This window comes from Nematolebias whitei, chromosome 8 (assembly GCF_014905685.2).
Source record: "Nematolebias whitei isolate Nwh7 chromosome 8, NemWhi1, whole genome shotgun sequence".
In the NCBI taxonomy this organism is placed as follows: domain Eukaryota; kingdom Metazoa; phylum Chordata; class Actinopteri; order Cyprinodontiformes; family Rivulidae; genus Nematolebias; species Nematolebias whitei.
The window spans coordinates 15,658,572-15,670,329 of NC_056505.1; the positions used below are offsets into that span (position 1 = coordinate 15,658,572).

The following is an 11,758-nucleotide window of genomic DNA, read 5'->3' on the forward strand; positions in this document are numbered from 1 at the left end:
CACTCTCTGGTCATAGAAACAAAGGAAGAAGGTAAGGGAGGAGAGTGGAGAAGGCTGGTCCACAGGGGGAGGGAGGAGAGAGAAGAGAGGACGGGGGGGGGGGGGGGGCTCACCGTGTTTCCTTTCAGAATTGCTTTTATGGTGTAACTTCAAACGTTGACCTCCCACACCCCCCGCCTCCTATTCACCCCACTCCATCCGTCCGTCCAGTCGCCCCTCCCTCCTCTTTTTCACTGTTGTGTACGGCCAAGTGGACAGTAATTGGCTATTCTTTCATGAGGCTGATTTTGGCTTTGCCTAACCCTCTCCTCCACACAGGAAGAGGCCCTTTAGCTGCCCCTTACATGTAACGTGTATGTGAGTACAAAATACCAGATGGTGGGTATCAGGTGGGTTGATGGGGGCTGCTCTGGCATTTCATTCTCTGGAAATTAAGGTAATCTCATCAGATTCCTATACGAGTTGTTTTTTTTAAGATGCTGGATGAATTTCAAATACAAATATGTGAATATTAGCACTTGAATATTACTTACTTTACTAATATTACTTTTCGTATGTTCTTAAAGCTGAAGTACAAAGTGTTCTGGAGAACTTTAAAGCCCTAAAAAGGCAGTTGTCTTGGCAAACTTTAAGTTTGTGACACCAAGGAGTACTAGCTCGACTTATTCATGAAATAAAACGTGCAGCTAAAAAAAAAGAAGGGGGTTGGAAAGGCCTCCAACAGTTTACAACATCTGAGCATATTGTGAGTGATATATAAAAGCCGCTCTACTCTGGCTAATGACTTCTGTCCCTCTGTGGCCTACAGATCAGTGTGTGTTCATTAGTGATGCAGGCGTGTGCAAGAGTGTGTGTCAATTAGTGGGTGGAGGGGATTAGCTGTCTCCAGAGATTCCTAATTAACTCAACACATGCAAGCACAACTATGATTTTTGATGGTTTTTTTCTGAATTTCTGTCACTATTTGCACCTTTTTATCTGGTAAATAACACAAGTTATGTGAGGATGAGTAGGAATGGAAGGGAAGTTGAAGGCCAGATCAAGTCCTAAATGTCAAGGCTTCATGGTGGCCTCCTCCTCCAGGAGAAAAAAAGAAAAAAGGCACAGACAGCATATACACTTAGACAACAACCAACACACACACAGTGATGGTCACAAGCTCTTAAAAGGTTAAAGATGTTGGCAGTGGACACAACATAAACACAGACTTAAAAGTACAGGGAAGTATGGCCTCGCAGACACAACACATCAACAGATCTGGGGATGATTGTGTTGTCTGACAAACAAAATAACTGCAAAGCTTAAAAATTACAGCCACTTTTACAGCAAAACCCCACAAGAGTTCGAAGTACAGAGGTTTACAGAGGAGAGAGGGGGCACATCCGAGAGTAAGAAGGGGAGCAGGGAGATAAAAGACTTAATGCTGCAGTGTGCCTACCTCTTTGTAGTTCACCTTGGGCTCTAGTCTCTTCCGCTTTCTGCCCTTCCCCTGGTGACTCCGACTGGAGAGAATCCATTTTACAACCTGCGGGAGGGAGGACGGTGGGGGTGAGGTGGTGAGGGCGGGAAAGCGGAGGTTTTGTATGGATAGATAAGTGGAAGAGTAAAAAAATGGAGCATGAGGAGGTGCACAGCACGAGAGAATTCAGAAATCGTCAGAAAAAAAGTGGGGAGATAATCACACATTAATCGTATAACGGTGGGATGATGATGGAGAGAGAAAGGAGGACAGGGAATCACAAGACAAAGAGCCAGCCGTTATCTTCAGTGGCAATTTTTTTAGGATGTTTAAAGAGTCCACAGAAATACTTTTAGTGAGTTAACTGACAGCCAAAAGGTCTACAGCTCCATCCAGCTAACTGGCTCGTATTAACTCAAACTTTTCTACGCTTACTACACACATTTAACCCGACGCAAACAACTGGCCGAGCCAAAATGTGAAAAACAGAAACTCATAAACATAAAGTAGCCTGGCTGTTTTTGTAAGGCCGTCACAAAAACTTAAAAGTACAAATAATCCTTAGGTTTGATTGAAAACAGTCTTATCACAAAAATAGAAGCTAGGATTTGCGAATAAAGGCAAAACAATTAAGAACAACATGGGAGCGTTGTGGGAAATTTGATAGGCAGCACAGAATGACACGCAACAGATGCACAGCACCGTGTGCCGCTTTCACTCGGAGGCAGACAGAGGGAGAGACTGAAGCAGGGAGTGGATGAGAAAAGAGAGGTAAAGAAAGTGCAACAGAGGTAAAGATAAGAGATAGCATTGTAACACTGAAACTAAGCATGCCACGAACACAAAAAGTAAGAAACAAAGAGGGCGAGTTGAGGACAAACGGCAGTAGAATAACTTCCTGTAAGAAAAGAGGCTGATAAAAAGATGACAATCTCATCAAGCAGTTCTGCCTGTAATGTTTCCAGTCTGAGAGCTGCCCGCCACTCCCTGAAGATGAGATGAAGAGAGATGGAAGGAGAGAGGAGGACGAGTACTTACCTCTGCTTTGACTTCTTCCACCAGCCTTGCCTGTGTCCACACGGCGCTCCTTTCATGCAGCCACTGAACAACAGGGAAGAAGGGAAAAGCGGTGAGCCGGAGGCAAACGATCAGGACGAAGTGGAATGCTTCGCAGAAGCAAAGAGAGAGAGAGAGATCCTGAGCGAAGCAGGAAGGGGAGGGAAGGAGGAGAGGTGGGAGGAGAGGGAGGAGGTGGGTGCGCTATCACTTGTTCCTCTGACGGAAACTCGCTACTTGAGTCCAGGGGAAGAGAATAAAAGTGAAGAAGAGAGAAAGAGGATAAAAACATCACCTGGTTTGTATAAGCAACAGGACAGTCAGTCAGCTTAGTCCTCTACACATCCATCCACACACAAACACTCATCATTTACTTACATAAACACACACACGTACAGAGGGCAGCAATGGATACACACACACTGAAAGCTTATTAAAGGTTTCAGCAAAGCCCCTGCTTGAGGGAAGAGCACTGGTTTGTATACGTTTCTGTTGGTGGGTGAAAAGGGAGGCGAATACCAGTAGGTGTGTATAGAAGGAAGCATTTATAATGTTACATTGTACATCCACACACACACACTTACACAAACAAGCGGGAAGCAGCAGCCTCAAGCCGTTTTACACACACACCCCACAGATGTTCCCATGCACAAACTGGCTTACGCAGCATTTCAGCTATCATCGTTACCATAGCCACACACACACCTAATAATTCAGCACAAAAACTGCATGCCAGAGTACTTCTCTGTGACTATTTTACAAAAAGTACTTGAGCAGCAACAGAAGTGCAGAGAAAGGGAGGTGTTAGAGTGGGCAGTATAGAATCCAGTGAGTGTTGAGGCAGTAAATTGGCATTGTGTAACAAGATACCATACATAGCTCTTTTGCTGCCTAGATTTCTACTTCTATTTCCCTCACATAGAAAGCCCTTTGTCCACCTCCAATTCTCTGGCTCCACATCTTTGTGTAGTGTTTCTCTTTGTGAATCAATATCAGACAGCGGGTACACGCTACATCTCACATTCTTAAACACACATGGGAAGCAAATAAATCACGTCACTTGCTCTATTTGAAGTTGTAATTTGTAGCGTGGCGGTGTCTTCACCTCAGAAGGAATGCAAAGAATGAATGGATGCAGCCATTTTTAGGCCCAAGCGGGTTTAAACAGCAGGTACAAACGTGGCTGATTACAGCAGTAACACTCATGTAATAATAATAATAATTATTATTATTATTATTAATATTATTATATACACACACACACAGGTGCTGGTCATAAAATTAGAATATCATGAAAAAGTTTATTTATTTCAGTAATTCCATTCAAAAAATTAAACGTGTATATTATATTAATTCATTACACACAGACTGATATATTTCAAATGTTTATTTATTTTAATGTTAATGATTATAACAGACAACTAATGGAAACCCCAAATTCAGTATCTCAGAAAATTACAATATTATTTAAGAACAATTTGAAAAAAAAAGTTTTTTTAGAATTGTTGGCCAACTGAAAAGTATGAACAGGAAAAGTATGAACATGTACAGCACTCAAAACTTAGTTGGGGCTCCTTTTACCTGGATTACTGCAGCAATGTGGCGTGGCATGGAGTCGATCAGTCTGTGGCACTGCTCAGGTGTTATGAGAGCCCAGGTTGCTCTGATAGTGGCCTTCAGCTCTTCTGAATTGTTGGGTCTGACATATTGCATCTTCCTCTTCAAAATATCTCATAGATTTTCTATGGGGTTAAGGTCAGGTGTGTTTGCTGGCCAATTAAGAACAGGGATACCATGGTCCTTAAACCAGGTACTGCTAGCTTTGGCATTGTGTGCAGGTGTCAAGTCCTGTTAGAAACTGAAATCTGCATCTCCATAAAGTTGGTCAGCAACAGGAAGCATGAAGTACTCTAAAACTTCCTGGTAGACAGCTGTGTTGACCTTGGACCTCAGAAAACACAGTGACCAACACCAGCAGATGACATGCACCCCAAACCATCACTGACTGTGGAAACTTGACACTGGACCTCAATCAACGTGGATTCTGTGCCTCTCCTCTCTTCCTCTAGACTTTGGGACCTTGATTTCCAAAGGAGATGCAACATTGACTTTCATCAGAGAACATAACTTTGGACCACTCAGCAGCAGTTTAGTCCTATTTGTCTTTAGCCCAGCCGAGATGCTTTTGATGCCGTCTCTTGTTCAAGAGTTGCTTGACACAAGAAATGTGACAGCTGAAACCCATGTCTTGCATTCGTCTGTGCGTGGTGGTTCTTGAAGCACTGACTTCAGCTGCAATCCACTGTTTTTGAATCTCCCTAACATTTTGGAATGGGTTTTGTTTCACTAGCCTTTCAAGGGTGCAGTTATCCTTATTACTTGTACACTTTTTTCTACCACATTGTTTCCTTCTCTTAGCTTCTATATTAATTTGCTTGGACACAGAGCTCTGTGAACAGCCAGCCTCTTTAGCAATGACCTTTTGTGCCTTGACCTCCTTGTGCAAGGTGTCAACAGTCATCTTTTGGACAACTGTCAAGCCAGCAGTTTTCCCCTGATTGTATAGCCTACAGAACTAGACTGAGAGACCATTTAAAGGCCTTGGCAGGTGTTTTGAGTTAATTAACTGATTAGAGTGAGGCACAAGGTGACTTCAATATTGAACCTTTTCACAATATTCCAATTTTCTGAGATACTGAATTTGGGGTTTTCATTAGTTGTCAGTTATAATCATGAACATTAAAAGAAATAAACTTTTGTAATATATCATTCTGTGTGTAATGAGTGAATATAATATACAAGTTTCACTTTCTGAATGGAATTACTGAAATAAATCAACTTTTTCATGATATTCTAATTTTATGACAAGCACCAGTTTTCTTCAGATATTTGACAATAGCAATAAGAAATGTGGCTAAATACAGGCTAATTTTTACCTATAATAACACTTTTATATTTATTTACTATTTTGGCATTTGCTAGTTTAACAAATTCATTAACCAAACCTGCAGGGAAAACAATTTACAATATGACAAAGACAAATCTTCTAGTCAGGATAAAATGCCCCAGACTAAGTACAAAATTGCATTATCAGCTTATCTTGGGTTAAGCAAAATGGTTAACTTCTGATGACAGTCTGAAGTTAACAGCAAAGCAAAAAAGCTAACTTTGGACTTTCTCCTTCCAAGGTACAGTGATCACAGCTTTATTTGAGTAAAAGTTGAAATCACAGAAGATGAAACAGTATATTTTCTATTAAGCTGAGAAAGAGACATACTTTATCTAATAAAAATCTGCACTTTTCAATAAATTCAATGTTTTTTTAATCTAAGAAGGCAATTATTGTGCTTGAAATTATATATTTTTATATGTATACAGTATATATATTGTATGTATATATGTGACCCTTTAAGGGGTTGGCAACACTCATTGAAGTTTGTCTTTGTACAATTCAAGACTTGGTAAATCTTCAGATCAAGATCAATATTTGCTCTCCTTATTCTAGCAACAGCCTTCTTACCATCGAATTAGAACTTATTACACAAATTAATTTTACTAATAAAAAATGAAAATCTGTAAAAAGTCTCAGCACTACAAGCTCGTTACAGCACTAGAAGTAACGGGAGTAGAAAGGTAACACTGTGCATCTTTTCGGCTGTGTCATTCATGTGTTTTACAAGTCAAGCATTTTCATTTCATTGAAGCAGTTACAAAGCTGCCTTATAATTCCATACATGAAATGAAAATGCTCAGCCACTTCAAAAAAGTGGCTTGAGAAATCTTTTTGGGTTTTTTTCTTATTGCCATTCAGTAGTATAAAAGATAAATCAGATAAAAATAACGCAAAAACACACCTTACATAAAAGTTTCTTAAATGTTTATTTATTTATTTATTTATTATTATCTGTGTTAAACTCTTTAAATGAGGTATTTAAAAACAAAACTATTCTAAATAAAATGTAAATTCAACCGATTTTTTTGCTATAATGTTCAGCCCTAATGTACATACTGTGAAATCCACCCATCCCTTCATCTATCTCAGTGTTTTAACAGAAAAATGCAAAATATATATTTAACAAACATGCTTTGGAAACTTTCATTAGTGTTTCACTTTTTTTGGACAGCACACACAGTTGAGTTGCTGAAGTCTGCCAGCCAGTATTTTTTTTTTTTTAACAGAGGAAGTTTGAGGAATTGGCAATCCTTTTATACAAGTTTACTCAGACTTCACGATGTAGAAAATTCTACTCCAGTTTCTACCTGGAAGAATAGTTCACAACGACGTGCTTAGATATTGAGCAGCAGCTCCTAAATTAGGCCTGCCATTTAGGAATAGCCTACACAAAACAACTATAAATAATTAATTTAATAGATGTGGGTCATATCAAACTGAAAGTTCTGGCAAATAAAACATGGCATTTATTTAAATACAGCATCTCAATTTAGATTAATCCTCCCAAAGGGAGTGCTTACGTCATCTAAACTCTAAAATAGCACTTCTTATTCTACATGTCTTCCTCCAGGATTGGTGAATGTCATTGTTTATTATTAGGCCAAACCATTTCCTGCCTTTCTCCAGTTCAGGCACATTTTTGAGCGATGGACGAGAGGCAGAAACGATAAAGAGACGCATGCAAATAAAAGAGTTTAACAATGTGTTTGTGTCTAGTGTACACGAAACACGAGAGCTTGCTTTTGTAAAAAGGTTTTAATCGATCTGGCTGATCTACTTAGCCAGTGACTGGCACATAGAAAAAAGTTTATGAAAAGGCAGTGAAGAGCACTCAGCCATTATCCAATCAGACAGGAGAACACAGTGGTCCCTCCACGGTGTCCTTCCCACCCTCAGTGGCCCCTGAAAGGCTCCAGTTACATCATCATAATCTAGGAGGTAAAGGTTCCCAGACAGCAACACAACAACAACAAAAAATTGCAAGCACCCAGAGCGGTAATTAAGACCAGTTACCATAGAAATGGAAGGATTGAAGAAGTCGTTAAATCTAATTGATCGTGTGAGCACATTTGCAATCTTAGAATCTGTGGCCGTGGCTCTTTTTCCAGGGCAGAAGATCAGCTCGTTAAGAGACAGTGGCAGCGCAGAAAAATTGACTTGGGCTCAACAACACAAAAACTAAATCAGCTGCAAATGTTAAATAAAAAACGAAATCTCCAGTTCAGTAAAAGTGTTTCTTTCAGGAAACCTACATACATTTACTTATTTGGTGTGCGAGCTGCAAAAACATATCTGGAAAGTAGTCATCACCAAACAGTTGGTAAATGCCTACTGGAAAATAGTTGCACACCATTTACGCTGAAGTATATTTATAGAAAATCTTATTTAGGTCTAATAGGAGACATAATTTTTATCATGAGAGCTGAATTGCACAGCTGTTCAAAAAAAAAGCTATGGCTCTGTTGCATGAAAGACACTCAGCTTCAAAGGTTTCTGAACATAGACACAGGACTCTTGCTGTATTTAATAATGAAAACGCTATTTTAATTGCATTCTCTACACATGCCTTTCATTTCTAGCCAATCGTTCGGCAATATTTACTGCAATTTAATCTTTCTCCAGACAATTATGACACACTCAGGCAACATTTAGATTTGCATTCATTTGAAAAGAAAATTGCAGACTCTTCATACCTTTGGAATTCCCGGTGGATCAAGCCAGTCAGCGTAAATACCCTGAAGGGTGAGGCTTTTTCTGGAACACAATGACACACATGTTAGTTTTATCCCTATTATTACAGCAGTGATTGTTATTGCCCAAGACAGCATTAAAAAAAAGAACACATATTTCTGGGGAAATGGTGTTGGGGTCGTGGCAGACAGGAGTTTAAGCCATCACCTTAAACTAAATGATGGGCACGCCCACTCTTCTCTACAAGGTCAAGCAAGCAGGCATGTACAGACAATGCAATGGATTTACACATATACATGTGACACAAGCAAATATGCACAAGAGCAGCTAGCGAGAACCGAAGCAGAGATTCTGGACTGCCACACACAGCACCACTGCAGGGACTGAAGTGACTCGCAAAGAAAAATGTGTGCACAAAGTAGTCAGGAGTAAGTATGCAAATTGTATATAGAGACTAGAAAAGTATCCATACAGCATACCTTTCAGCACACGATCAATCCTCCTGCCTAGGCTTAAACAAATAAATAAATAAATAAATAAAACCACTTTCTTGCGCTCGAGCTTTTACAGTGTACCGTGACACTTGGTCCATTAAAAGGGTTGTTTTCTAATAAAAAGTTCTCATTTGCATTTTTGGATCCCCGTTTTCCCTCAGGTATGCTCGTCTAGCTGAGGCTCAGTAACTGATTTCATTCATTCAATGGGATTAACCTGTATAAATAAAGGTTGAATGAATTTGGTAAACATATTTTAAAAGAATCTTGTTCCTTCTTCCCTGCACTGCTTAAACAGTTATAAGAGGCCAAATTATACGCAAGCTCAGTTAATGTTCTTTCTTGTTTAGATTGGTAACTAAACATTTAGCTATCCCGACTTCAACCTCAAACGGAAAGTTCCATTACAAACTGTGTTGCAGACAAGTTGGACATTCAAACTTGATGCAAAAGGTTGTTCATCATGCAAAATACAATTCTATCAGTAAAGGTTATGAATGTGTAAACAAAGAGCAACAGACATATCTACTGACTCGGAGCCACAGCACTGTAAGTGCAGCTAAAAATAATGTAGAGAGACTGGCATTTGTTGCATGGACGAGGCTGTACTTCTTGACCTCAAACACTAACTAACTTCTGTATTTGTTTTAATACAGTACTTTCTGGTGTATAAGCCGCAACTTTTTTCACAAGCTTTGAACCACGCAGCTTATACAAGGCTGAGGCTAATTTATGGATATACACTGTTTCCCCTACCATTATACAAGCGGGGCGCCCCACACCGTCAACGGAATTGAGCGCCCCGTCTACCGAACCCCCCCACCCCCAACAACCTGTCGGCACTGACGTAAGGTTAAACTAGCGGCTCACAATGCAGGTGCACGAGCTAAAAAGCTAAAGGCAGCATTTTCCCTCACGCTGCACCCCCACCCCCATTCATAAACTGGCGGTACAAACAGCGCACAGCTCAGATGTGTCTCTATCCCCCCCCCAAAAAAAAAAAAACCTGTTGCACTGCGCAGCTCAGGACGTGTGTCTCCGTCAATCCCCCACCCCCTGACAAAAATGACTGACAAGATGAGCGCCCCTGCCATAGCGATTTACAGTATAAGGGAAACACCGATATAGGTATACTATATATATATATATATATATATATATATATGAGTGAACACCACAGGTCTTTATGAGGTCTACCTCTCTCACTTGTGGTTACTCTACTAAATGACCTAGCACAAACTAAAACACAATGAACACATAAACTAAGCTATGAAGAACAGACTAGTAATCACTAAAAGAACAACGCTAAACAGCTGACCGAAATAATTAACAATGAACATAAATTTAACCACAATCCTTCTCTGAGGCCATGTAATCAGCAGTCAACCACAATGAACCAATGAGGTAGTCTCATTGAGTCACGAGGACCCCATGACACGTGCATTGATGAGAATACATGTATAAATAAATGTAAAAAAAAACAATCTGAACAAATATTTTAGGATTTATCATGAGAAAAGTTTCAAGTTTTTGCAAAAAGTGATAGACAAAAAAGTGCTTAATGTGACAACTTGTTTGCAATATGTTGATTATTTGATTATCAGAAGTAAAAAAACAAGAAACAAATCAATAATTCACTGTGATTACTGGAAAAGGGGACTTCTAATTTACTTAAATCAAAAAACATAATGATTTTTTAATATTGTTTGTATTTTTATATTCTTTTTTTACTTTAAGAGTTTTGTCTAAAGAATAAGCAGAATGTGTCAACACAACCTTCAACAGTTGGTATTTTAATCCTTCAAGCCTGCTTGTTTTTTGTGCTGTTTACTGACAGAGGGATCCCATCCAAATATTGACTGTGCCAAACTCCCTCTGTTTAATTCAATCAATTACTGCTGGTCCAGCAGCACTCTCCACATGGCAGAAAAGACAAGAAGACAACAATCAAAGCACGTGAAAGGTTGGTGAGGAAGGGGAACATCAGAAAAAGAGCTGTTTAAGGTTGGGAGAGATGATGCAAAATACAGAAAAGGGTAGAGAATGAGTTAAAAGAGACATAGAAGCAGGAAGAGGTTAAAGAGGCAATCAGGGGAAACACAGCAGTGAATGATAAAGCACATGCAGAGAGGAAAAGAGAAAATTAGAGAGAAGGAGAGAAGGAGGAGCAGTTATCCTTTTACACTTCAATTAATACAAGTGGATGAGACCATTCAGTTAACAGGATTGGTGTTTGGAGCTTTTGTTGGCCATGTTTCCACACCAGGAGCAGATTAGGGCAAATCACCAAATGCTCACATATTTTTAAATCAATCTATTAACACAGCTAACTACCCTTGTTAAAAAAATTAAAAAAAAACATCAAACTTAAAACTAAAAATTGATTAGAATGCTACACAAACCAATCAATTTAATTCACTAAGGTATTCTTCACTCTAACTTTATGGACTTACCTCACCATGTGGGAAAAGACAACAAGGAACATTTTCAGGAAATCCTGTTCAGAAAAACAAAACAAAATGACAGAAATGAAGGTAAAGGGTGAGATGTTGGAGGAAGAGAAGAAGAGAGAGGAAGGCATACCTGATCTTTAGTCAAGTGTGCAAGGTCAAACCGTGTTTATGTTACATCCATTATTTAGTGAGCAATTCAATCTGCCAGTGCAGAAACTGGAGCCAGGTGGTACACATCACACACATACAGACAGACCTCCAGGTGTGATACCTCAACTGCATGCCCCCAGCAAAATAAACTTATATGGCAGAGCTGACATACTGAGCTCAACTTTAAATTTAGGATAGAATGTTAAGATTCTGGACAAGATAAAAATATGTAGAGACAAGATTAAGATTCTCCTCTCAAACATGACACTCACCTGAGACAAAACAAGCTGCCCATGGTATTTCTTTACAAATAATCTCAAAAAGTCAATTAGCTGTTGCTCTCCCACTTGGCTGGCCAAGAATCTGAGGAGGAAGTAGCCCTAAACAAAGAACAAAACAAAATAAGGAAAAAACATATAAATATCGCTGCAAATTTGGAGAAACTCCAACACTACAACAAGCACATTTAAAACAAACCTAAAAGAAAACAACAAAATGTATG

At 39.4% G+C, this 11,758-nt stretch overlaps 1 protein-coding gene across 1 annotated transcript in view; it reads right to left on the reverse strand.

Moving 5' to 3' along the window:
- Positions 1–11,758, reverse strand: part of LOC119413046 (aminopeptidase O (putative)) — a 96,672-nt gene that overhangs the window by 43,630 nt on the left and 41,284 nt on the right. Inside the window, 5 exon segments of the mRNA XM_037680058.1 lie at positions 1,439–1,525; positions 2,498–2,560; positions 8,162–8,222; positions 11,107–11,150; positions 11,529–11,707. Of these exon segments, the coding sequence (XP_037535986.1) occupies positions 1,439–1,525; positions 2,498–2,560; positions 8,162–8,222; positions 11,107–11,150; positions 11,529–11,707 (434 nt within the window).